The sequence below is a fragment of the Mastacembelus armatus genome, chromosome 24 (genome assembly GCF_900324485.2).
Source record: "Mastacembelus armatus chromosome 24, fMasArm1.2, whole genome shotgun sequence".
Taxonomy (NCBI): Eukaryota; Metazoa; Chordata; class Actinopteri; order Synbranchiformes; family Mastacembelidae; genus Mastacembelus; species Mastacembelus armatus.
In genome coordinates, this window is record NC_046656.1 from 20,289,434 (window position 1) to 20,312,903 (window position 23,470).

At 41.9% G+C, this 23,470-nt stretch overlaps 1 protein-coding gene across 2 annotated transcripts in view; it reads right to left on the minus strand.

The window, feature by feature from the left end:
- galnt14 (UDP-N-acetyl-alpha-D-galactosamine:polypeptide N-acetylgalactosaminyltransferase 14 (GalNAc-T14)) overlaps positions 1-23,470 on the minus strand; it is a 116,532-nt gene that overhangs the window by 35,758 nt on the left and 57,304 nt on the right. For both annotated transcript variants that reach the window (XM_026319011.1, XM_026319010.2), the window contains exon 3: positions 8,472-8,570. In XM_026319011.1, the coding sequence (XP_026174796.1) occupies positions 8,472-8,570 (99 nt within the window). The remainder of the gene's footprint in view (positions 1-8,471; positions 8,571-23,470) is intronic.

Genomic DNA, 23,470 nt, shown 5'->3' on the forward strand with positions numbered 1-23,470 from the left:
TTCTGCTCGATTTTATTTCATTATTTCTGCTCCTCAATAGCCTCTGTGACCAGCAGAGGAACGAGGGAGAGAAAGGGATAAAGGACAGAGCGGAAAAGAAATGGAAGGGCAGAAAGAAAAAGAGACGGAGGGAGGTGTGAATAGAAATGAGCAACGGGAAGAGGACTGAGTGCTGATGGAGGACAAAGGAAAACAAAAGGCAAGGAGGGAAGGAAAGATAAGGAACTATAAGCAATAGGAAGGAAAATAAAGAAAAAATGGAAAGGACAATAAAAGAATAAGGGAAATAAGGAAAGGCAGAACAAAAGAGAAGCAGAGAGGAAGAGTAGTGGGATAAAGGATGGCAGGGATGAAAAAGGAAAAAGAAGCAGGATCATTTTGAATGAAAGGAAATGAAAGATGATAAGAAAGGATAAAGGAAGGAATACTAAAAGGGTAAAGAAAAAAGAAAAAGAAAGGCAAAGGTAGAGAGAAAATATGAGAAAAGAACTGAAGGAAGGGAATGAAAAGATAAACTGGATAGATGGAGGAAGAGAAAGGACTGAAGAATGAACTGAATATGAAAAAGGGAACATGGGATGGGTGATGGAGGAGGAGGAGGACGGGAACGAGGGAGAAAAAAGGTTAAAATAAATTTCCCAGTGAAGGAAAAAAGAGAAAAGGAAGGAAAGATGTAAAAGTGAGAGACAAAATAATCAAGATGTGCTTTGACAGAACCAGAAGAAGAATAAAGAAAAATGAATGAGAGAGAAATGAAGAGAAAAGCAAATGAGAAGAAAAAGAAAAGAAAGGATGGAGGGACTGAGGGAGGACACAGAACCAGAGAAAGACTGGAATTTGGGAGAAAGCGAAGGATGGAGGGATAGAGTCAAATAATGTAGGAGGAGGAGGACGTGTGGAGCTATGAGTCTCTGAGGCACCGGACCCCGTCAGGAGGAGTGATGGATGCAGGGAGGGAGGAGTGTGGGGGAGAGGTGGAGCGAGATGAAGGAGCGAGGGATAATAAAGGAGGAGAGAGGGAGAGAGAGATGGCAGGTTAGTAAGGGAGACAAATAACCCCGAGTCCCTCTCTGTGTGGAGTCTGAGGGCCGATCAGGAGAGATGGATGAACAGACTGATGGATGAGATGGAGGAGAAGTGAGGGCAAGCAAATAAATGAAGAAAGGAAAGAAAGAAGGTTTAGATAAAGGATAAAGAGTAAACAAATGAGGCGACCAAGCAGAAAGAAAATACTGTCCATCCATCCATCCATCCATCCATCATCTGTACCCCCTTAGTCCTAACCAGGGTCCCAGGGATCTGCTGGAGCCTCTCCCAGCTCTCTTTGGGTGAAAGGCAGGGGTCCACCCTGGACAGGTCCCCAGTCCATCACAGGGCCACATAGAGACAAACAACCTCACACACTCACACTCACTCCTATGGGCAATTTAGAGTCACCAATCAACCTGACATACATGTTTTTGGACTGTGGGAGGAAACCAGAGTACCTGGAGAAAACCCACACAAGCACAGGGAGAACATGCAGACTCCACACAGAAAGGACCCTGATGGGTTTCAGACCAGGAACCTTCTTGCTGTGAGGCAACAGTGCTAACCACTAAACCACCGTGCTGCCCAAGAAAATACTGTATTTATCTCATCAGTTCACATTAAATCCTCGACGCAATGAAGGAATCTATCTGATGCTTTCGTCTTCTATCTTTTCCTCATCCCGTTGATCTTTCATCTTTCATCCTTTTTTCTATCTATCTCGGCTTTCTGCCTCTGAATGGTGCAGACATACACGACTGGATCCTATCTCTCTCTCTCTCTCTTTTCTTTCTCTGGTCTCCCTCTCTCCACCTCTGGCTCTTTCTCTTTCTCTCTCTCACACAGGAGTCCCCATTCTCTGGTTCACAGGCCACTAGCTATGAGGCTTAACCTCCCCTCAGGCTTGCTGAGGGAGAAGCTATCTCCAGCTCACAGAAAATATTATCGTCACTGACAATACCGCAGTCGGCTGCCACAGAATAGCAGCTCTATATCTGCACCGCTCATTTCCAACTCTCTATATATCAATTTTAGGGGGGAATTTTTGAAAATTTTCATTACCTACAGCTGCCATTTGGAGAGCGCTTTCATCCAAAGTGCTTTGAGTGCATGCATTTTCAGAGCTGCACGCGTGGCCCCAGTGGGAATTTAACCCCACTCTCTGGCAGTGATAACGCTGACGGTAAATGGGTGCCGCTGTACGACTGCCAGGGTGAGTGGTTCAATTCCCACAGGAGCCACCCAACGCACCACAGGTACACGCTCACAGCAGAGCAAAGCAATTTGGGTAAAAAAGGGTAAAAAGCTGCCACCAAAATGTTCTTTAGAGAACAAACAACAGAATCTCTCCACAATTTCACAGGCAGGATCAGTTTCTTCCTGATCTATTAATGACTGACGTGCTTGACGTGTTCTGTCTTGTCAGCTGGCTAACACCGGCGACCTGTCCAGCTTCTGCCATGCTTCTTGCCAAGTGCATGCTGGGAGAGGATCCAGCCCAATACCACTCTAATCAGGAGAAGCAGTTCAGAGCACGGACAGATGGATGCACAGTCAATTAGCCCACTAACTCAGGTATCAGACTAAACGTGAAACAGATGTGGACGGGACTCGAGTAGCAAAATTGCGAATTTGCAGACATTTAGACAAAAGTTCAAACTGCAGGTCAGACGCTTTTATGTGACTCCACAAGTGCTATGAGTGTGTTTTATCTTTGTGTGCTAAGCTCAGCTGCTGTTGAACATGGTAAACATTACACCTGCTAACATGACGTCACCGTTATCACTGTGCTGATGCATTTAACTCTCGTAGATCCGTGTCTACTAGAAGTGTCTTTGACTGTGTTTGAAAATGAAACCCCTGTGTTTACATCTACAAATGCCATGTAGACAAAACCAACTAATGGATCTAATAAAGTGCTCAGGTTGAAAGAGCTGACTCATGTCTGGCCCCCACAGGTTATTGTGCACACGGATGTATTTACAGCTGAGAAGTGATGTTTTTACCTGTTGTGAGTGAGCTGCAGTATATTCCACAAACACAGGGCAGCTCTCTCCTTCATATCTATGTTTTTCGGTTCTACCTGTATTTGTAAACTAACTCCATTCCCTACAGGTGAGGAGTCAAATTAGTCCCTGCTGTTCACGCGGTATTAGACTTTGCTTAGGGCACGATTTTGCTCCTGTTTTATCCTCTCTAAAGCTTTCTCCTCGTCCATCTTTCTCTGTTCGTCCCTCAGCTCAGCTCTCTCCCTCTCTGCCTGATCGGTTAGCTGACAGCGACTTCTTCCATCCTCTACCTTGCTGGAGTAATTCATCATTCCTTTTTCGCTCCCTCTGCATCCACCGCTTTTTCCATTCATCCACAAACTGCCATCTTTCTCCGGCCTATTTCTCTATCAACAGCCCTGACAGCAACAGAAGAATCTCACTACAAAGTCAGACGTCCATTACTGGAATAAAAAGCTTTGATAATGAGAACCATATTATTTTCTAAGTCGAAAGGGATTTTTAGAATATGAAGCAACGATGGAGATTTAGCTTTTTGAAATGATTCACTGCATCTTAAATCTTACTCTGACAGAAAGCCTTTCCCAGCACAACCACAGAAAATGTTCTTGGAAAGAAATCCTGATTCAGCCACTCAATACTGCATGTTGTTTTCTGACTAAGCAGCAGTGATACATTATGCTATATATCTGCACTGAGTAAATACTGCCTCATCACTGCTGATCTACAGTGCCATATATCTACATTTCTCAGTCTGAGCCTGGAATCAAAAGCCTTGTTCACATTAAATATGGCTGGTCCTGTACATCACTAATTACATCTGATGACTGTTTATTTAGAGGACACTGCATGTAGAAGCTCATCAGGGATAATCTGCAGGATGGAGTGAAAATATCTGCGTCCTGTAAACACCGTCTACTCCTGACGAATGCTGTCTGCTGACGTTGGGCTCATAATGCATGTAACTCTGAATGCTGCCTAATCAGGGATGGGAAATACTATCTGCCAACAAGACTGTCCAGTTTTTGGACACTGCATATGTTTTTGTTTTTTTTTTTTTTAATTTTATTTTTGAGACTGGCCAAAATCTGTGAAGAATGACTGTAAAAATCCATTTTTCAGTCGATCTGGAGCTTTGCACAGAAACAGAGGGAGAGAAGGGATACGACAGAAGAGCACGCAGGGCCCTTTAAAATGGTAAACTTGCAATAGAAAGCAAAAACTACACATCTACCTAATGACCTCTTCCTAATAAATCCTGAGTGATCAGTTGTAGAGGAAGTGATCTGGACTCTTTGCTGTGCGTTTTTAGGACCACTGAGTCAGAAAGTGCTGAGCTGGTGCTGATCTAGAATTGGCATTTCTACGCTCTCGCTGACTGCTGGCTGCTGAGCGGAGCAGGATGGCTGGTTGGCTGGTTTACACACTGACTGATGGACCAAGCGGGTAATTAAATGGATAAGTGAGCAGAATTTTCCAGTCGTTTTCACGTCTTTCCACAGACGACGCTGGAATTTTTACCAATATGATGACAGATGTAATCAACTGTCCACCAGGGTAATCAACATCTCAACGCCACATCAAACAGTGCACACTGAAGACTTAATTAAAAGCACATCAACCCAAAAGTGACAGCACAGAGACAACAATGCACCAGATATATCCAGTAAATAAAAATTTATAGTTGTACTAAATTAATCAGAGATCCTGACAACAGATGGGACTCTTCAGCACAGCTTGGTCACCAGTCATTATAACTAATCACTAATTAAAACCTATTCATATATCATAGAGAGTGATGCCTTGCGTGCAGCTCCGACTCCAAATTAGTAAGGGCTGACTAATTTAACGTTAACCAGGCTTAGAACATGTCTGACAAATAAAATGTTCCACAGCTTGTTCTCTTACCTGCATTGCAGAATCACCTGAATCACTCAAACAACCTGAACAGTGAGATTTCTGTGAAAAAAACTAATGCATTTTCCATAATGTACCTAAATCTTTCTGGATGCATATTTTTATAATAGTCTTATTGTGTGTGGGAAGAGCTAACTGCAGTCTGAAATGAGTGTGTGCATGTGTTTATTGGAGGCAAATTACTTTACAATAGACTACTGCCCTCACACACACACACACACACACACACACACACAGAGGAAAAAAAGAATCAATCAGTCGTTTAATGAAGGTATGTGAATAAAAACAACTGATAAGTGCAGCTTGATATCAAAACAAACACCTCACTCAGATATTTAATTAACCCTTCACTGCACCCGGTCAACATCCAAGCTGTTTACATGCTGCCTGTAGATGTTATGGCCACAATCAAAAACAACGATCAGCCAAACGCATTAGATGAGGTGTGTTTTTTCTGCATCTCCGTCTGTGGCATCACAGTATTTGTGATGTAAATCCTTCTTGTAGGGTCAGCAGTTTGGTTTTCTTTCTCAATCACTGTGGGATTAATGAGTTTAACACAGCAGCTTTCATCTCTTGGTGGAGATTTCTTTCTTTCTCTGTCCTTTTTACCCATGATGCTCCTGTGGCTTCGCTGTTATAATGGAATCTTTTCAGCTGTTTTACATGCACACACACACACACACACACACACACACACACACGCTCGCAGAGTCAAAACAAACCAAAGACGTCCTCAAAAGCTCCACATCTCTTTCCTCTGCCTTGTTCTCTCCCTGCTTCTCTCTCTCCTCCTGCTTATCTCTCACCAAACGGAGACAGAGAAGATGAGATCAATGTTCGGATCAGAGCTTGATTAAATATCGACAAGGCCTGGTTCTCCCCTCAGAAAGCAACTCTTTGATCACAAGATGAAAAGCTTTCAAAGTGCCCATCATTGTCTCAGAAATTAAACTTATTAAATTTCAGCCTACAGACCGTCGAGACCCCAAGCACACGAAACTCCAAAATTATACCCTTTTATACCGTAATGGTAGGCATTCAATATGCATTCAGTGTTTTCAGAGTCCCCGGAGAGCAAAGCATGATTGCAGATAGTAAAAAGAAAACTTATCTAGCTATTATCTGGCAATTCAAGTTTTTTTTTTTTTATTCTGCTTGAAAACTGATGCTTCAAATTAGATTGCTTTTTTTTTTTTTTTTTTTTGCTGTGTTCGACTAAACATCTTTCAAAAACTCTTAGAAAAGTTTCATAACATTCAATATCTTGTGTAAACTTTTCGGCTCTGACCCGGTGCAGATTGGAGAATAAGTAGATTGGCATTTTTCAAACGTATTCACCCATAACGAGAGATGAGGGAGGCTTTTTCTCAGCTCTGTTCTTTACACACATTCAATATTTTGCAGCTGCTGCCAACCCTCTGCTGCTGTTGTGCTGGTTAAATGCAGTAGCACCAACAGTGTGGTGCATAACACCAGGTCACACACCTTAACAAAGACTCACGTCATTTTATTTCTGCCTTATTAGGGCGGTTTTATGAAGCGTTAGACGCATTCACATGTTTGTGGGAGATGATTGTGATAGTTAGAACCATGTGGAGGTTTTTAACTTGACCCAGTGGGCCAGTATGAGAACATATAGTGGGATCTGTAGATATTACTACTGAACCTTAAAAGTCACTACATGCAGTTACTGTCTATAGGGGAAAAACTATGGATCTCTGGGTCTCGTTCATGTTGACTCTGGAGCAACTGTTTTAATGCCAAAGGCACCTAAAGGTGCAGTTTCCAGGTTTCGTAACTGCGTTGGTTCTTGTAAGAGAACCTACAAAGGTTCAAAGTCCATGTTACTGCTGCAGCACAATTACAACTTTGAAAATTTAAAAAAAAGAGGGCACAATTATTGAATGTGTTGAATTACAAATCACAGATGATGTTAAAGTCTTCGCATGAATTTGCCTGTTCTGAGATCAGCTTGTGTTGTAAATGCTGTAGGCTGGGTGGGAGGAATGTAAATTACACACAATTTGTCGTTAATGAGGAAAAACCTGCAAAATCACTGGATGGTCCATTAAATGTACTTAAGCAAATCACAATCACTTCTCTGGGTCCAGTTGACTTGAAATCAGAGACTTGCAGGACTAGATATTAACTCGTGAGCTCAGGCTGTTTTAGAAATGCAGATGTTTTGGAGAAAAAAGTTGCATGTGCAGCTTTTGAACATTTTAAAAAGTTGCTTCAGTCTTAACGTCTCGTTACTCATCATGTCACCATTTTGTGCCTGTTGGCTGTTTCTGTTTCTGTCAGCTGCCTCCTCGTCTTTCACTGACTCACAGAAAAACTGTAAATGTCAAGCGATGCTCCTGCAACAAGATTAACTTTTCTCCACTTTAACAAAGTGCTGCACTAAAAGAAGACGCTTCCCGTGAGCCTACATTCAGATGGGAAATGGCAAGTTTGGGAAATAAAATGTTAATGTCAAATAGGAAACGTTGGTGTTAAAGGGAATCCAACAGATTCCTCATTTTCTCCTCATATTTGGTTCGTCTTCTTTTTTGTGACACCTGATTTCATTCCTATAACGCAATGACGGTAGAAATCCTTTCATGTCAGCCTGTCACCGACAATCTGCATCATACAAGGATAAAACAAACATATAAATATGTAAAGAAAACTGTTGGATTATCAACACCAGAAATATCTTTTCAGCAGAAAATTCCTTCATCTTATATATAAAGTACGGAAGCTTCAGGGCATCCTGTGGATGCTGGTGGAGCCGCTGATCCCAATTCCCAAACTAAAAATAAAAGGCAGCTCAACTGCTTCCAGCTCCAAGTCACCACCAAGCACACACACACACCCACACACACACACACACACACACACGTACAGCGAGAGCAGAAGCCAAAGGGAGTGGAGGGGCCCACGGAGACAGATTGTCTTTTAATTGGTTGAAAACTGCAGAGCTCTGAGAAGGACTGAAGGGGAGGACGGACACACACACACACACACACACACACACACACACACACTGATAGAAAACACACAGCACTCGGTGCCCTCTGTGATAGTAAGGAGACGGAGAGTCCCTGCTGACTGACTGGTATAATGAGCTGAACTCAGGCCAAAACCTGCAGGTGTGTGTCTCTTTGTATTGAATGTGTGTGTGGCAACGTGCCGACACCGTCACACTGAAAGACACAACAAAGGTTCAGCGACTGCGGGTCAGGAGACTGTAAGTGTGTTTTGCATATACGCTGTGTGCTAATAAAACGACACATTAAACCTGTTAAAGTGTATTAAGGTGAGCACAGGTGTTCAATTTAAAATCAATGAGGAAACATCTTCAACAGATTTTCATCTCGAGCAACAAATTTGTAAAGAAGTTTAAAGAAAATCCAGTTTTAAAACAAACTGGATGCATTTTATGAAACAGCAGCCAGCAAACTAACTGACTACTAATTCTGTGACTGTGTACGGACTGTGTGTGTGTGTGTGTGTGTGTGTGTGTGTTACCTCCTGATGGTGCGCAGCAGGGTGGATCTGGCCTCATTGTGAAATGTGATGATGATGGTGGTTGGAGGAAGATCAGAGTCGTAGTGAAGAGTGGTACACCTGGAGAGAGAGAGAGAGAGAGAGAGAGAGAGAGAGAGAGAGCATGATTTACAGCAAATATTCAACTTCACACCAAACATGATCTTTATTTTATTTTTATTTTTTCAGTCAACATGCAGGTTTTTCAAACTAAATTAGGGTCTGAAGAATCTGCTGGTTTCACTATGATGAACAATGTCACACGTTTTTATTATCTCTGGATAATCATGACTTCCTGTTGGACATACAGAGTAAAAGTTGCGTATTTAAATATGTGCACTTGCAAAGTGTTCGTTATTATTAATGAACCGTGCTTATTAAATGCTCGGATGGTGCTTTACACTAAATATAACCAACGCTGTCAGATTTAGACATTTCTTGGCAAAATACACCTGAGCTAATCAAATTAAACTCTGCGAACTGTAATTATCATGTTGTATTTGGACGCCATGTTTATCATCATTAATCCCTCCTGTGCGTCATTACTCAGAGACATCTTATATGGGAATAAATAACCAATCATTTCTCATTTTAATGAAACCAAGGCGTTTGAAATGATTTATTTAAGACCCTGTATTTCTCACACACACACACACACAAACTCACACACACACAAACTCACACACGCAGTGATCAGACCAGACCTGTTAAAAATGAATTATACATGACCTGCCAGAGGCTCATTAAAATACACCACGTACTGTAAGAGTGTTTGTGCGACTGTGTCTGTGCTGTCCTCGCTGGGTCAGCAGCCCCTTTTTCTAAAAGAGCGCACACACACACACACACACACACACAGTATAATGAGAAGACTGGCCTTTACCTATCAGATTGATGGATTGGTGACATTTTCAAACAGAAACAGTCTGCTTGCTCTGTGCTGCCTTCATTTTTAAAAACCTCACCTTTCACAGTTATATGTGTGTGTGTGTGTATATGTATGTGTGTGTGTGTGTGTGTGTGTGTGTAAGACTTATCACACTGAAACCTCAGCAGCTTATCATGTACATTTCTGCAGCTCTCCTTATCCTAGTTCACTGCAGGTGTTGTGGTTGTAGCAGTCACTTAAAAACACTAAAGAGAGATTTGACTGATTCGTGTTGTTGCACTGAACTGAACTGTAATACTGTAAAAAAGTAAAAGTAAAAATTCAAAATGTCACGAGCTTCTTGCTAATTGCAAGAAAGAGGCATTTCACAAGATGATCTGTGCTCCTGTGGCAAAACATTAAAAATTCAAACAGAGATATAAGATTTTTTTAAAGCTTAATAAGTATTTTTGTATATTTGTGTATCTGTGCACAGACAGTGTCATTGTACTGTGCATTTGACAGTGTTGTAATTATTTTGTTGAATTACAGGATACAATCTCTGTATTGCCAATAAAACAAGGCAGCTGCTATAGCGTTCAACTAAAACTATAGCTGGTTATGTTTTGCACATCACAACCGATCGATCTGTTCAGTGTGGACAGTGGAATCATTTATTAATTTAAATAATCTTTATTTATAAGTTTAAAACAAATACAGTAAATACAGAAATGCAGGTCATGCATTTTGAAGTCCTGCCGAGGTGCCTTTGAGCCAAACACTGAACCTCTGCCTGTGAGTGGCTCCAAGTTAGAACAAAGGCTCAGCTGCTAATTTGTTGTATTAACAGGTCGGCACGCGGCATCGGTCGGTGCACACAGGCGCCCGGCTGTGACATAATACTATCAGCACCTCATTAAGTCGCAATTTGATTTTTTTCTCTACTTTAGAGGCACAGTGATTAAGTGTGGAAACAATCTCAGCAATGTCGATTACAAAAAGTGGAAGGTAGTGAACGATTCTTGTTTTTAATGTTGTGCATATGATGTGGGTGTGGTGTCCTGCTCAGGGGTACGTTGGCCCCGTTCGGAAGGTTTTAGTGTTTCTTCTTTTGTTATCCTTCAGTCTTTGATGTCTGACTTCTTCTTTCTCTTCTTCCTGTCACCTTTTCTTTGACCATCCCCAATATTTTCCCCACTCTTCTTTCTTCTTCTGTTCCTTTTGTTTTTACTTTCTTAGCTTATTTTTCTGTCATTGAAATATTCAATAAAAGGGTGAAGCATACTTGTGTGATGCAACTGAAACACTTACGGTGTGGACAAAGTGTGCTTCGAATGGAAGGACCAGCACAAACGTCCTCACAATAATGTTTCAAACTGAAACACACTGAAAACTGAGATTCTGTTTTTAGGCTGAAGGCCAGAACAGGCTGCGAGCAGACTGTTGTCACTTTTCATTCACATTTCTTTCTTTCTTTGCTTCCTCCTTCACTCTTCCACGGTCTCTCGCTCTCTCCTTGTGAGAATAGGACTCTGCACTGTATATATTTGTCATATCATATCCCATCATGCCCCTCTCCGCCTCCACCATCCCTCTATCTTCCCATCTCCATCGCTGGTTTTTCTGCAGTTGATTTATTCAGCAGCTCTACCAGAGAGGAACGATGAGAAGATAAAGACGAGCCACTACTGTGAGTGTGTGTGTGTGTGTGTGTGAGAGAGAGAGGAGGGTGAACGAGGCCGAGAGACACAGTGACAGACGGGCAGAGAGAGAGAGACAGACAGATGTACAGATAAAAGTTGTGCTGACAGATGACGGATGTCGAAGCTGATAAGAACAAGCTTCTATACTCCCAGAGAGTGTGTTTGTTTGTGTGTGTGTGTTTGTTTGTGTGTGTGTGTGTGTTTGTACTTCCTGATGCATCAAAGTGCAGGAGAACACACACAGTGAAGGAAATGGGAGGAAATAGAGGAACGGGGAGAAAATGGTTGAATATAACAGAGAAAAGCAGACGAGAAAAGAAAGAGATGATGACCAAGGATAAAAGAAGGTGAGTCAAATAAGTTTAGAGAAGAGAAAAGGAGGAAGAAAAGAGAAGAGGAGGTTTAAAAAAAGTAACAAGGTCACAGGAGAGGAGAAGAGAAAAGGAGGTGAGAGGAGGAAGGAAAGGAGGAGGACAAGAATAAGAGCGACAATATGAGAGGAAACGACCAGATGAAAAGATGAGGCGGCAAAGAGGAGAGAAGATTATGGAGGGTAGAAGAAAAGAAAGACAAACAAAAAAATTGTGTAGAGAGAGAAGACAAGACTGAAGGGAGAGAAGGAGAAAATCTATAAGAGACGAAGGAGGGAAGAACCGGGGGAGAGGAAACAGGAGGGAGCAGAGACATGAGGGTGGAGAAATGATACGATAAAGAGATGCACAGGAGCAAAAACAGAAGCAGGACTGAAACAGTTATTGTTCATTACTGATCAGAAGCACAAACACCAAGTTTTTTGTCCAGATGGTACGAAAATCATTCATATTTGATAAGCAGGGCTGTTGGAGGAGTGTATGTCTGTGTGTGTGTGTGTGTGTGTGTGTGTGCGCTCATCAGAGTTCATGTGGAGGTGAGATAAACACATGAAAGTAGAGGTCAAAATCAGCAGTGTCCACACACACACACACACACACACACACACACACACAGAGTCCGTCTCTGCAGGCGGTTGCAGTCGACCTGTCAAAGTGTGTGTTCGTGCTGCAAAATACTAATAGCTACTGATGTAGCCCCAAGATACTGTCAGGACAGTTCACCTACACACACGCACACGCACGCACGCACGCACGCGCGCACGCACGCACACACGCACGCACGCACACACACACACACACACACACAGCAACCTACCTGCAGCTCTGATTAACACCTCTAACACTTCTGTCTTTGTCCTTCACTTGTTCTGCCTCTCGGCTTTTTCCTGTTTTCTCTTCCTTCCATTTCTCTCTGCTGTCGGTGCCCTGCCTACCCTCTCTACCCTCTCTGTCTCTCTGCATCTCTGTCTCTCTTCCTCTCTGTCTCTCTGCCTGTCTGCATCTCTGCCTCCTCTGCCTCCTCTGCCTCCTCTGTCTCAGTGCTGTCTGAATAGTCACCACCATAAAGACATAAAGATATGAAGAGTTACTGTTACTGAGGAGTGATTTACAACCACAAAACAGCCACAGAAGAGCTAAATGCTTCACCTCTCTCTCTGCAAAGTGGACCCTGTTTGTCAGAGCTAACACATGTTCCACATGGACTCATGTGAATGCTTTCCATAAATTATCGTTCCCTCTGTGGTTATGTGCCGATACGAGTTGTTTTCATAGTTCTGTAGTGCAGAACTGTGCACTGCAGGACCTGATCACAGTTGTGCCAATGCTGCTCTGAGGGATGTGTTAGCTTCCATCCTGCTGCAAGACAGGTTCTCTTCAAGCACAGTAGGAACCACAGTGACATGAGTGTCTGTTTGTCAAAACCAAGCCAATGCAGCCCCAGCAGCTCTTTGTTTTCTTAATACAAATGTGTTTGTTGTGTAAAGACAACGTAAGCAAAACGAGACAAATGGAGTAACACTGCACTAAGACGACCAATTTTTGGTCACACCTACCAGGTCGTACAAGAACGGCTGCTTTCATGCATTTCATGCCATTGTGTAAGACTTGCTACTTTGATTAAACAGCAACTTGAATCAAACGTCTTCACGTTATGATGTGGGAGCATATCTCACCTAAAAATACCTGAGTGTGTGTGTTTAAGAGTTGACTCTCTGACATTATTATGAATCACTGTTCCTGTGTAATTCTCTTTATTTGTAAACTAAACAGTACAAGGTGCAAACACAGTCCACCTAAAATCGAATTTTACAAAGAGGCAACTGAGAACAACCAAATGTGACCCTTAGCTAATGTCATATTCTTAAACATGTAATGGAAAATACTACTTTGCTTTTACTTTGGTGGCAGAAAATGGAACAATGTCACTTTAATCAGAGCAAAGTATCAGCAGCCTGCTGGACTAAGATACTGTGCTGAGTTTTTCACCTTTAGCCTTTCTTTCTTCCTCCTCTCACTATCTCTGTCTCTCTTCTATTCAGGTGTGCACAGAGGAGAAGATGGCCTAGTTTTGGCTGGTTAGGCAATAACCATTTACATACACGCACACGCACACGCACACACACACACACACACACACACACACACACACACACAATGAATGAGGGAGTGGGGATTTCTCTTCTGCCGATCGAGAGAAAGAGACGGCGAGGGAAAGTTGATAATGCCTCATTTCTTCTTTTACTGGAAAATTCCATTAGGAAAATTTCCGAGTCAATGACTCTAATGAATGGACAGCTCAAATGAATAGTTTCAGTAGATTCAACAACTTAAATTGAAGCAGATTCAGTCCCCAGAAGGAGTGAAGGAGGTATTCTGCAAAAGAAAATCTCACTCATTTCTGCTGCAAGAGTCAAAATTTGACTTTATTTAATTTCTACTTTCATAAAGCAAAAGTGAATTTTTTCCACAATGGTTGGTTTTATTGTTGTTGTTGCCAAGACTGTTGCTTAAACACAATCTGACCATAACCACAGGTTTAACAAAGAGGTTTGTTATGTAGATTAGGGATCAAGATAAACAGGCCTCTAGCATATACAACCTTCACTGTGATGTCAAAATACACATATTCTTGCATTTTGGGAATTATAACGATGGGGCAGAGTAACTACAGCTTTAATTCCCTGGACATCAGGAACAACAACCAGAGAGAAGAGTCAATACAAAGTGTAGCTTTTAGATCGGTGTGTGATCAGCTGTGTATTATTAATGTTTTCACTGTTATGTTGTGTTAAATCCAGTCATGCTGCTGCATTGATCTAATTGATCATTGATCTAATAAGGCAGCTCCTTTCCATTGTTTTTTTTTTTAATTTAGCCTCACTTGTTCAAAAGGGAGGCACTCTGATCGTGGATAAGCTTTGTTATCATCACGCTGCAACTGTCCTGCTGTATTATCTGAACATATAATATTCTCTCTGATCTCAGCTAAATTGGGTCAAGTAAACAGATTTGTCTGCAGACTCTGATCTGATCCATTTAAAGGGATTTCACCAGCAGACACCCACTGCTTCGGTTTTTCTGAAAGTGTCGACATTTTAAGTTTATGTGATTTAAATAACGATGCACAAATACAAATGAAGCAGGCTCTCAATCATGCGTGCAATTCTATAAAGATCTACTGCAGTATTTGTTGTTAAAGTATTACTTTCATCAAAACTTTTTCCGAACAACTAAATTCAGGGGAGGAGGCGGCGAGGCTGTCACACACTTTAAATCCTGGCGAGAACGAACTAGGGAGAGCGCATCCTCCAAACAAACTCCAACACCCACGGTCAGATTATAAGGAGTGCATTGTCACCCAGGAGAGCTTGTTTAGGCCTCTCCAACAGGCTAAAACCACAACAATCCACATGACGGCTTCAGAGCCAGGCCACACGTGAGGACTAGATACTGGTGCGGCTAAGACAGGAGAGTCAGACAGATGAACAAAGAGATCTTCAGACATGATAGAAGGAGAGGATGCTTTTTTTAAAGAGAGAAAAAAAAAGATTATTTTAACAACTGCCGGTGCCCCTGGTTCCTTGTTAGCGGTGCTGCGATCCCCCAGCGGAGCGCAGAGACTTGTGTTTTCCAGAGTTTTCTCACTGTTTGAAAAACATGAGGCTGGGACTGCTGGGAGAGACGCCTCAGCCTCACGCTGCTTATTTATTCATGCTTTAGAGTTTCACAACTCTCACTGCCTCTGACTGTGAGTGTGTGCAGCAGTCTGTGTTTATGCATATATATCCGGACCTGTGGAAACATTTTGCATGAATTTAACTTTGCGTACGTCATCAACACGTATTTGTGCAGCTGTTTCAAATCGCAGCATCAGATATAATCATCTATTATATAATAATGATAATAATGATACATATTTTTAATTGGTTGAGGATATTAAACCATCTCCTCTGTGATCTGTTATTTTCTGTTCCACGTCTTGTGGGAGGCAGGGATATATCAGCAGTGTCTTTTCTTCTGCTTCATACTGTTACATAATAAACCTCTGAAGAAACTTTGCACACATGAGTGGGCAACTGTGTCGTGGAAGTTAGAAACCCCACGAGGAGATCCCTCACTGTGAATTTGGGAGCGGAGATGCTGGAACAAACTGAGACAAGCTGCTGTATCAGAGGAATATATGTGATCATGACGTGGAAAGATATTTTTAATGTATTAATACTATAACTACGAGTGAGTTACTGTGACAGCTACTTGCAGTGATACTGAGTGAAAACTGATGTTAAAACTTTTAAAACTAAGGCTTTAAAAACTTTACTCTTTTTTTTTTACTTTACTATGTTGCTGCGTTTGTGAAACTTCAGTACATAATGTTCATCTTCTAAAGCTGATTTACTACTACAGCAATAGTACTAATACTGCAGCATCTTTAACTACTACTGCTATTTCTATCACTACAATTATCACAAATACAATAACTGCGTCTACAAGAACTGGTCCTATTACTCAAACCTGCTACCACTTCTTCTGTCACTACTAATACACCTATTGTACTTAATTCTACTATCACTACAACTAATACTACTATCACTACAACTAATATTACTTCAAGTCAACTTTTTAACATATAACGTATAAACAGTATATTTGTATTTAACATGTGGCTTAGACTATAATGCAGTTTTAAGCAGATGTACTGTCTGTTCTAAACAATAATGCAGAGGAAGGTGTCACCAATACTGCTACCACTGATACCAGATACAAGCTAATACTACAGCTATTACTGCCATTAACTCCCAGTGCTCCACTTGTTTTTAATGATGAGTGTACAGGAGTCGCTGAGCAGCTTTTGTCCCTGTCATGAGATGAAGAAACAGAATTGGAAACGTTCCCAGTAGATGATCATATTTTCCACAGTAATGGAAAAGCATGATTGATTATTTACTTTTGTTTTGTGTGTGCAAATTAAAGTAAAGAGAAGGACTGTGCACAGTACTATCACTGTTGATAATGATAAATACTATCATGCCCTTGTTGTTAGCCAGCCACTCTCTCTTCCTTCCCTCTCTCTCTTCTTTCTTTCTTTCTTTCTTTCTTTCTTTCTTTCTTTCTTTCTTTCTTTCTTTCTGTCTTTCTTTCTTTCTTTCTGTCCATCTCCTTCTCTCCTTCTCATCCTGTCATGTCTGAGCTGGGAGAAGCCAGGATCCAAACTCAGACAAGGCTTTGAACAATAAAGCAGATGAAAGCTCTGTCACTGAGAATGATGGAGGGAGGGAGAGTCTGTTTCTGTTCTCTGTTCTCTGCCTCACATGCTTGTCTCTCTATCAGCTGAATGGATTTCAGACAGAAATGTATGCAGCTGGACGGAGGCAGAGAGTGAAAGGAAGAGTGAGGATGACAGTGAAGGGGAAATGAGAAAACGAAAGGAAAAGAGAAGAGCCTGACAGAGGAAAACAGAGAAGACAGGAGGAGAGGAGTAACAGACCACGTTAGACTTGTGAAGAGGGTAGTGAGCCAGAAGAAGAGATGGAACAGCAGACAAGAAGAAGAGACAATGAAACAAAAAGAGCCGAGCCCTTTCTGCTACGCCACTGTGCAATCACAGAATCTGAAGAAGGTAATTACTGAATGTTTGGTTTGCGTTGGTTCTGTTCAATGCAAAACATGACTCCTGAGTTATCAACACATAAATACTAGTCCCCTCATAGAAAAGAGCAGAAATCTGTCCCTGTTGTTCTCACCAGACCAGAAGCTCTAATATTATCATTGTGGGTACATATCAGTACTTAAGGTAAGAATGGACTGATGACGTTTACACTCTCACTCCTGGTTCTGTCTTTAAAAAACGGTTGCACAAACAAAACAAAAGTGAAAGGTGACAGTAATGCAGGTGGTTTCAACGCACCAGAAGAAGCAGCCTGCCAGTTCTTGCTGCCTGTGCACTTGTTTGTCACCGTGCAGAGGAGTGAACAAGTGTCAGACACCGAGCCTGGAGAAGACAGCTGACGAGACTGAGACATTACAGGTCAGAGCGAGACAAGGCTGCAGACCTGCTCAGTGCAGGGGAGCTGTATGTTTTTTATACTGTATGGTAATACGCTAGCATCAAATCTGCCAGCAAGTCACCTTGCAGCTCTACCTGTTAGTGCTGAGTGCAGCACATGTTGGAGTAAACATGCATTAGGATTCAGTCACACTGTGACACAGGCTAATAAAGGCTTTGTTTCTTTGTACAAAAATGCTGAAAACCATAAGAGCTTAAAGTTATTTTGTTTGCTTTTTTGATACAAATAAGGTCATGTGACCAGAAAGAGGAGACACTGCAAGACATCTGGGTTTTGATGCTAAGAGTCTTTGTCAAAAAGTCAAGGTTAGAACAAACTGTTCTCACTGAAAGCATAAAGTTATGTCTGCACAATGGGCCTTATTCAGCAGGGTTTCATTTACACTGAGGTAAGGGGGATTAGGTTACTGGAGGGGAAAACATTTCCTTAATTTCTCCAACACAGTATAACCAGGCAGCCAGCACCTTCCTGTTCCTGTAAAAACTTGTTTCACCATAGAGTTTGTCAGCCCTGAACGTGTTAGGAAGCCCAGTTTAACCTGCGGCAGCTCCTGATGCTTTGTCTAATGTGTTTAACCACCACAGAAGAAATAGGTTCACAACACAAGGACCGTCTCCCAACGCATTGACTGCAGAAGCAGATCAGGAACTGATCATCTGTCCATCCCAGAACTGACCACCGCTAACCAAAAACCAACAACACTAACAGACACAGAATATGTCTGTGATTTTAAGAGCCTGACATTAGAGAGAATGAAGGATCAGAGGGACAGGAACACACATCTGGGCACACTCAACAAAATAAAAGTATTTCATCATTTGCATTTATTTGCAGAACTGATCTAAAGTGTTTCTTACATTTTACCAAAACCAAGAACTTGCTGCTGTTTCATCACATCTTGATGATTTCATATATACAGCAGTATTGCTGGAGTCATACCATGGCATATTTCAAATGTTCACCTCATATGTTTGCAGATGAGTTTGTCATTTTCTCCTACTCACTTAGCAGCCATACGTTCGATTACTCTGCGTGTTTGTGTCAGTCCCAACGTAGCTGCAGCTCCCAAGTCCCTTTGCTTCAAACAGGCAGGAAACCATCACTCACTCCGTAGCCCCAGGTCACACACACACACACACACACATACACACACACACACACACACAGTGTAGTAGATGAATGTTTGGAGGCAGGCAGAGGGAGAGGTTTTCCACATGGAGGATTTTGCACAATGGATCTGTGGTCACTCTCCATCTCACAGACATACATGCACACACATGCATGAGGAGATGCACACCAAGTATATTGATGATACACACATAAACACACACACCGATATGACTGTGTAAGGGGGTTCTGCTGGGTGATGAATGGAGCAATATTTCAGTCTAAAGCAGCATTCTGCCACAGATGGTGGTATGGAAAAACGTGTATACATTACACACACGTACACACAAACACATTCCCTCTCTCTCTCTCGCATACAAGGAAACACACACACACACACACACACACACACTATAATGTGAAAACCCCATCTGTCAGAGTGCGACAGGGTTTGCAGCACAGAAGAATCACCAGCCCTGCTGCACACATACACACTCATGTTTTTGCAAACACACTTTAATGCACACAGTTATGCAAATACACACAAACATGGACAAAACATGGTTACATACACACACACTCACACACACACACACACACACACACTCACTCACTCACTCACTCACTCACTCACTCACTCACTAAACTCTGCAGAGAGTTGTGTTGTTTCATTGTGTTAAGTGAAAGCCTGAAGGGCGAGCATCTCAGTGCCAAGCAAGAGTAGCAGCACTTCACACACACACACACACACACCCTGATAAATGCAGGCGAACAAGCTAAGACACGCAAACAAATGGGATTAGACACACACCCTTACATTCACACGCACACAAAAGTATATGAAGACATTAAGAAATACCTATAACACACACAGACACATGGTTTAGCGGGTTGTGTGATGCCAGGTTGCCTGCAGGCCTGGTAGCAGGGGCCTCTGCTGTCCTAGTTGTTTTCCATCCAAACCTCTCTCACACATTTTCTGTCTCACACACACACAGAAAGAAAGAAAACTGCGGGGAGGGACGAGCAGAAGCAGAAGTGCAGGCTGCTATTTTAAACAGCAGGATGTTTCATTAATAATTTTTGCAAATACATCTCAGTGCAATTCATTTTTGATACCACACACGGAGCAAACTGCTGGTGAAATGTCTTCTCAGCAAGACGCCAAACCCTGACCTCTGACCTCTTTGCCTCCCTGTGGAGAAACAAAACAGAAGCAGATTCTCGTGGCTCGGAGAGGAAAGTGTAAGACCACACAATCAAAACACTTAAAGTCACTAATTAGGCCCCTGTTGATTTGCTGCACTGAGAAGACAAACACAATTATGTTATGAAAGTTAAACTCTAAAAATCCAAACTAATCATTTAACAGCAGCAGGTGAATGTTTGAAAAATCTGCACTCACCTGAGACTGCACCACTTCAGGACCCAGACCTCCAGTTAAGGTCTCTGTGCCTCAGCATGTTGTAGTAAACCTGGACTTTCTGAATAACCTGACGATGTGAAATGTTTCCCAGCTGTTACCAAGTTGTGCATCCACAAATACTGACACAGTAAAACATAAAGACTATTAGGGAAAGTACTGCAATGCTGCACTGTGTCTGTGCTGTTGTTTAACTGCAGCAATTTTTCTTCTTTAGATATTTATCAATGTTTCCAACCAATATTTATATATTTGTCGAGTTTTTATCTCATTTGAGCCTGTTTTTCATTTTGATCTCGTGCAGGGAGAAGCTTTCATGAAACCCTTGGGGAGGCTTTTTGTCTCATCTGCACCCTTTGTACGTGATGTCCTTTCATCTATCGTCTACCCAGCAGGGATGCGTGTTATAAGCCACATTTTATAATAATAACTGCTGCGACTGGTATAAAAAGACCGGATCAAAAGATTTACGTTCGATCATTTGGTCCCATTCCGCTATTTACTAGCCTGTTTCTGCAGAAAGACAGACAAGGTGGAAAATCAATGCCAACCATCCAAATATTGGTAAATTTGGTCCAACTACTTTGGCAGGTAACCAACCAGGCTGTTCTCTGTTGGATTCAGGACTTTGTCTGCTGAAATACGCAGCGTTGTGGGTGGAATTCAGAAGCTATTAAACTTGACTGCTGGAAAAACAAGTCAAGGCAAAGAAAGTTGGGTAAAAGTAAACAGAGAAACAGTTTGTGGTAGGAAATAAGCACAAGCTGCCAGCCACATCCTGGGAAATGTAAACCTTCTACTCTAGCAACTAGAATTTAGAAATTAAAACAAAGTCACCTCATAAATCTGAAAAAAAAAGCTGCAGAAATCTGGAAACAGCCACTGTTACTGGTCAAAGAAGCTAATTTTTGTCACAATACACACACACACACACACACACACACACACACACACACACACACAATTAACTGAAGGTCAGTGGTGTATTTATGCAACACCATCTTCTGATATTTTAGCCATGATCTGCCCAAGAACGTGCACAGACAGTAGTGTGTATACACATGTTCACAGTGTGTCTCTGTGTTCGCTGCTTGAGAACACCTGCATGCTATTTATCACAGTCAGAGAAGATATTTTGTTTAGCACCAAGACTGTTTTCATCCTGAGCTATGTTCAGGCACGAAAACGACAAGTCACAGGGAAGCTGCTCATGACCTCGGGTCACGTTTTCCTTTAGTTCTTTTAAGTATTTTGAGGACGTCAAACAATCTGGTTAATAATTTACTGTAGCTGAAATATGCCAAGCAGTCCTGCCCTTTTCTTTCTGAAATTAAAGGAGGAGGGGCCTATTAAAGAATATATAACGGCTGTAACGGCAATAGTTTCCTTTTTTTGCCCTGATTAGGCAGATGAATCCTGACTGCCTGAACTGGCTGCTGCTTCATGTCTCCTAGTTTTGCACACTGGAGTAGAACCAGTCCATTATGATGCTGGTTCAGTACCTTGGCTGAAGGTTACTGCAGGACAAAACCATGCCTGCTACTCACATTTCCCTCCCAGTGTGTCATATCCCATAACGCTGGAGATGCCTTCAAAATAACTTGTGCAAAATAAAACGACAAGGCTGGGGAGTTATTTTTGAGAAGGAGCGAGGGAGGGGACGTCTCACTGGGGGGTCTGAGTTACCTGAGTGCCACAAAATACTCTGCAAGTTACTGATGTTTGAAGTCAAGCTAATTTCATCTCCAGGGATGCACTAGTTAATCTGACCTAGTTTGGCTGAAACATGTCAGTGAATTGTGAAAACAAATGAAAGGACCTGAAATAAAATCTGATTTCAGTGCATCTGCTAATATTCAGAGATAACACAGAGCTTTAAATTGCCCACAGAGCCGTACCCCTTTATACGAACAACTCCGTTGCACATTTTTACTCCTGACAGCTGCTGCACCACCGTCCACATCATTATCTCCAGTTGAGGCGTTACTCAAAGGTACTGCTGCAGTGCTGCTGAGAAACAGGACCGAAGCAGAAAAAAACTCAACTTTCCTCTGCAGCGTTCTCTGAAGCTCCATAAAAAAAAAAAATGTGGGTGTGAGATTTTTCTTTGCAAACTGTTTTCACTAATGACTTGGAGGAATTTTACTGATTCCTTCCTCACGCAGGTTTAAGATTCAAACCTACCTTGAGATTTTCTACCAGCTGATAAAAATGATTTCTGCAGAGAATGTTTAGGAAACAAACGAATACACGTTTTGTTTAATGTTTTTTTAAAGAAAAGTAGTTAATGCTTTGCTGACTTCACTGATGGATGTTTACCAGCCTACAGTGATGCGGTGGGACCCTCACGACCAAACACACACCTCCATGCACACACACACTGTGCAGTGCTAAACTGTGCTTTCTAATATTCCTTGGATCACCCATCTGTGAATCAGGTCTCATTTAGCGATGCCTTGAGGATGAATGTTGCAGGAAGTGATGCTGAAAAAGAGTTGTGTTTCTGCCTCTGGCCTTCGCCTCCTCTCATCTATTTTACACACACACACACACACACACACACACACACACACACACACTCACACGCACATTCGCACACAAACCCCTACTGCTATGCTTGTGAGGACAATGTAATGAGTGCAAAGACATCTTTTGTGCCAGGTGGCAGAATTTTCATAAGGAGGAACAAATCCAAACGTAAACACACACACACACACACACACACGCACACACACAGCTGCAGGCTCAGAGCTAAGGTGGTGTATTGTGATGAAGGTTGCAGTCTGACCAGGCCACAGAGATAAAACCGGCGCATGGCTGACACTGATCTATGACTAACTCCATGACCCACACTGTAAAACCCTGAATGTAATGAAGTGAGTGACATTTTCCTTTATGATACCTGACGCCTTCAGAAGTGCCTTTGTAGCGTCTGTGCAGTAATGGAGTTTTCTGCATCTAGATTTCATATAGCACAGCGCTAATATCGTCTCATTACATTATTTTGTGATCTGACTCATTTGTGGATCATATTTTCTGTTTGCATCCTAATACGTGCACAGTTAATGTTAACATGGCCTGGCTGTACTTTGAGCTTAATGTTAGCACAGCATGTTAGCACTACATGATAAACTGGGTTAAGAATAAAGCAGAAGTGAGGCCACTTAACTTTATTATATATTATATTTTTATTATATTTTATATCTTAGCTTATATTTTTATTGTTAGTAGCTTGTTTTGACTGTTTCTGTTATTATGACCCTTCTGTGACAGTGTGAATTTCCCCGTTACAGGACAAATAAAGGTTCACCTTTAATATCTGCCTTTGGTTTTTTAATGATTAAATGTTAATCAAATCCAAACAGAGATGAACAACAGCTCACGGTCAGCCTGCACTGCAGAGCGATGTGCCACCACTTTGAGAAGAAAAGCACTTTCAGC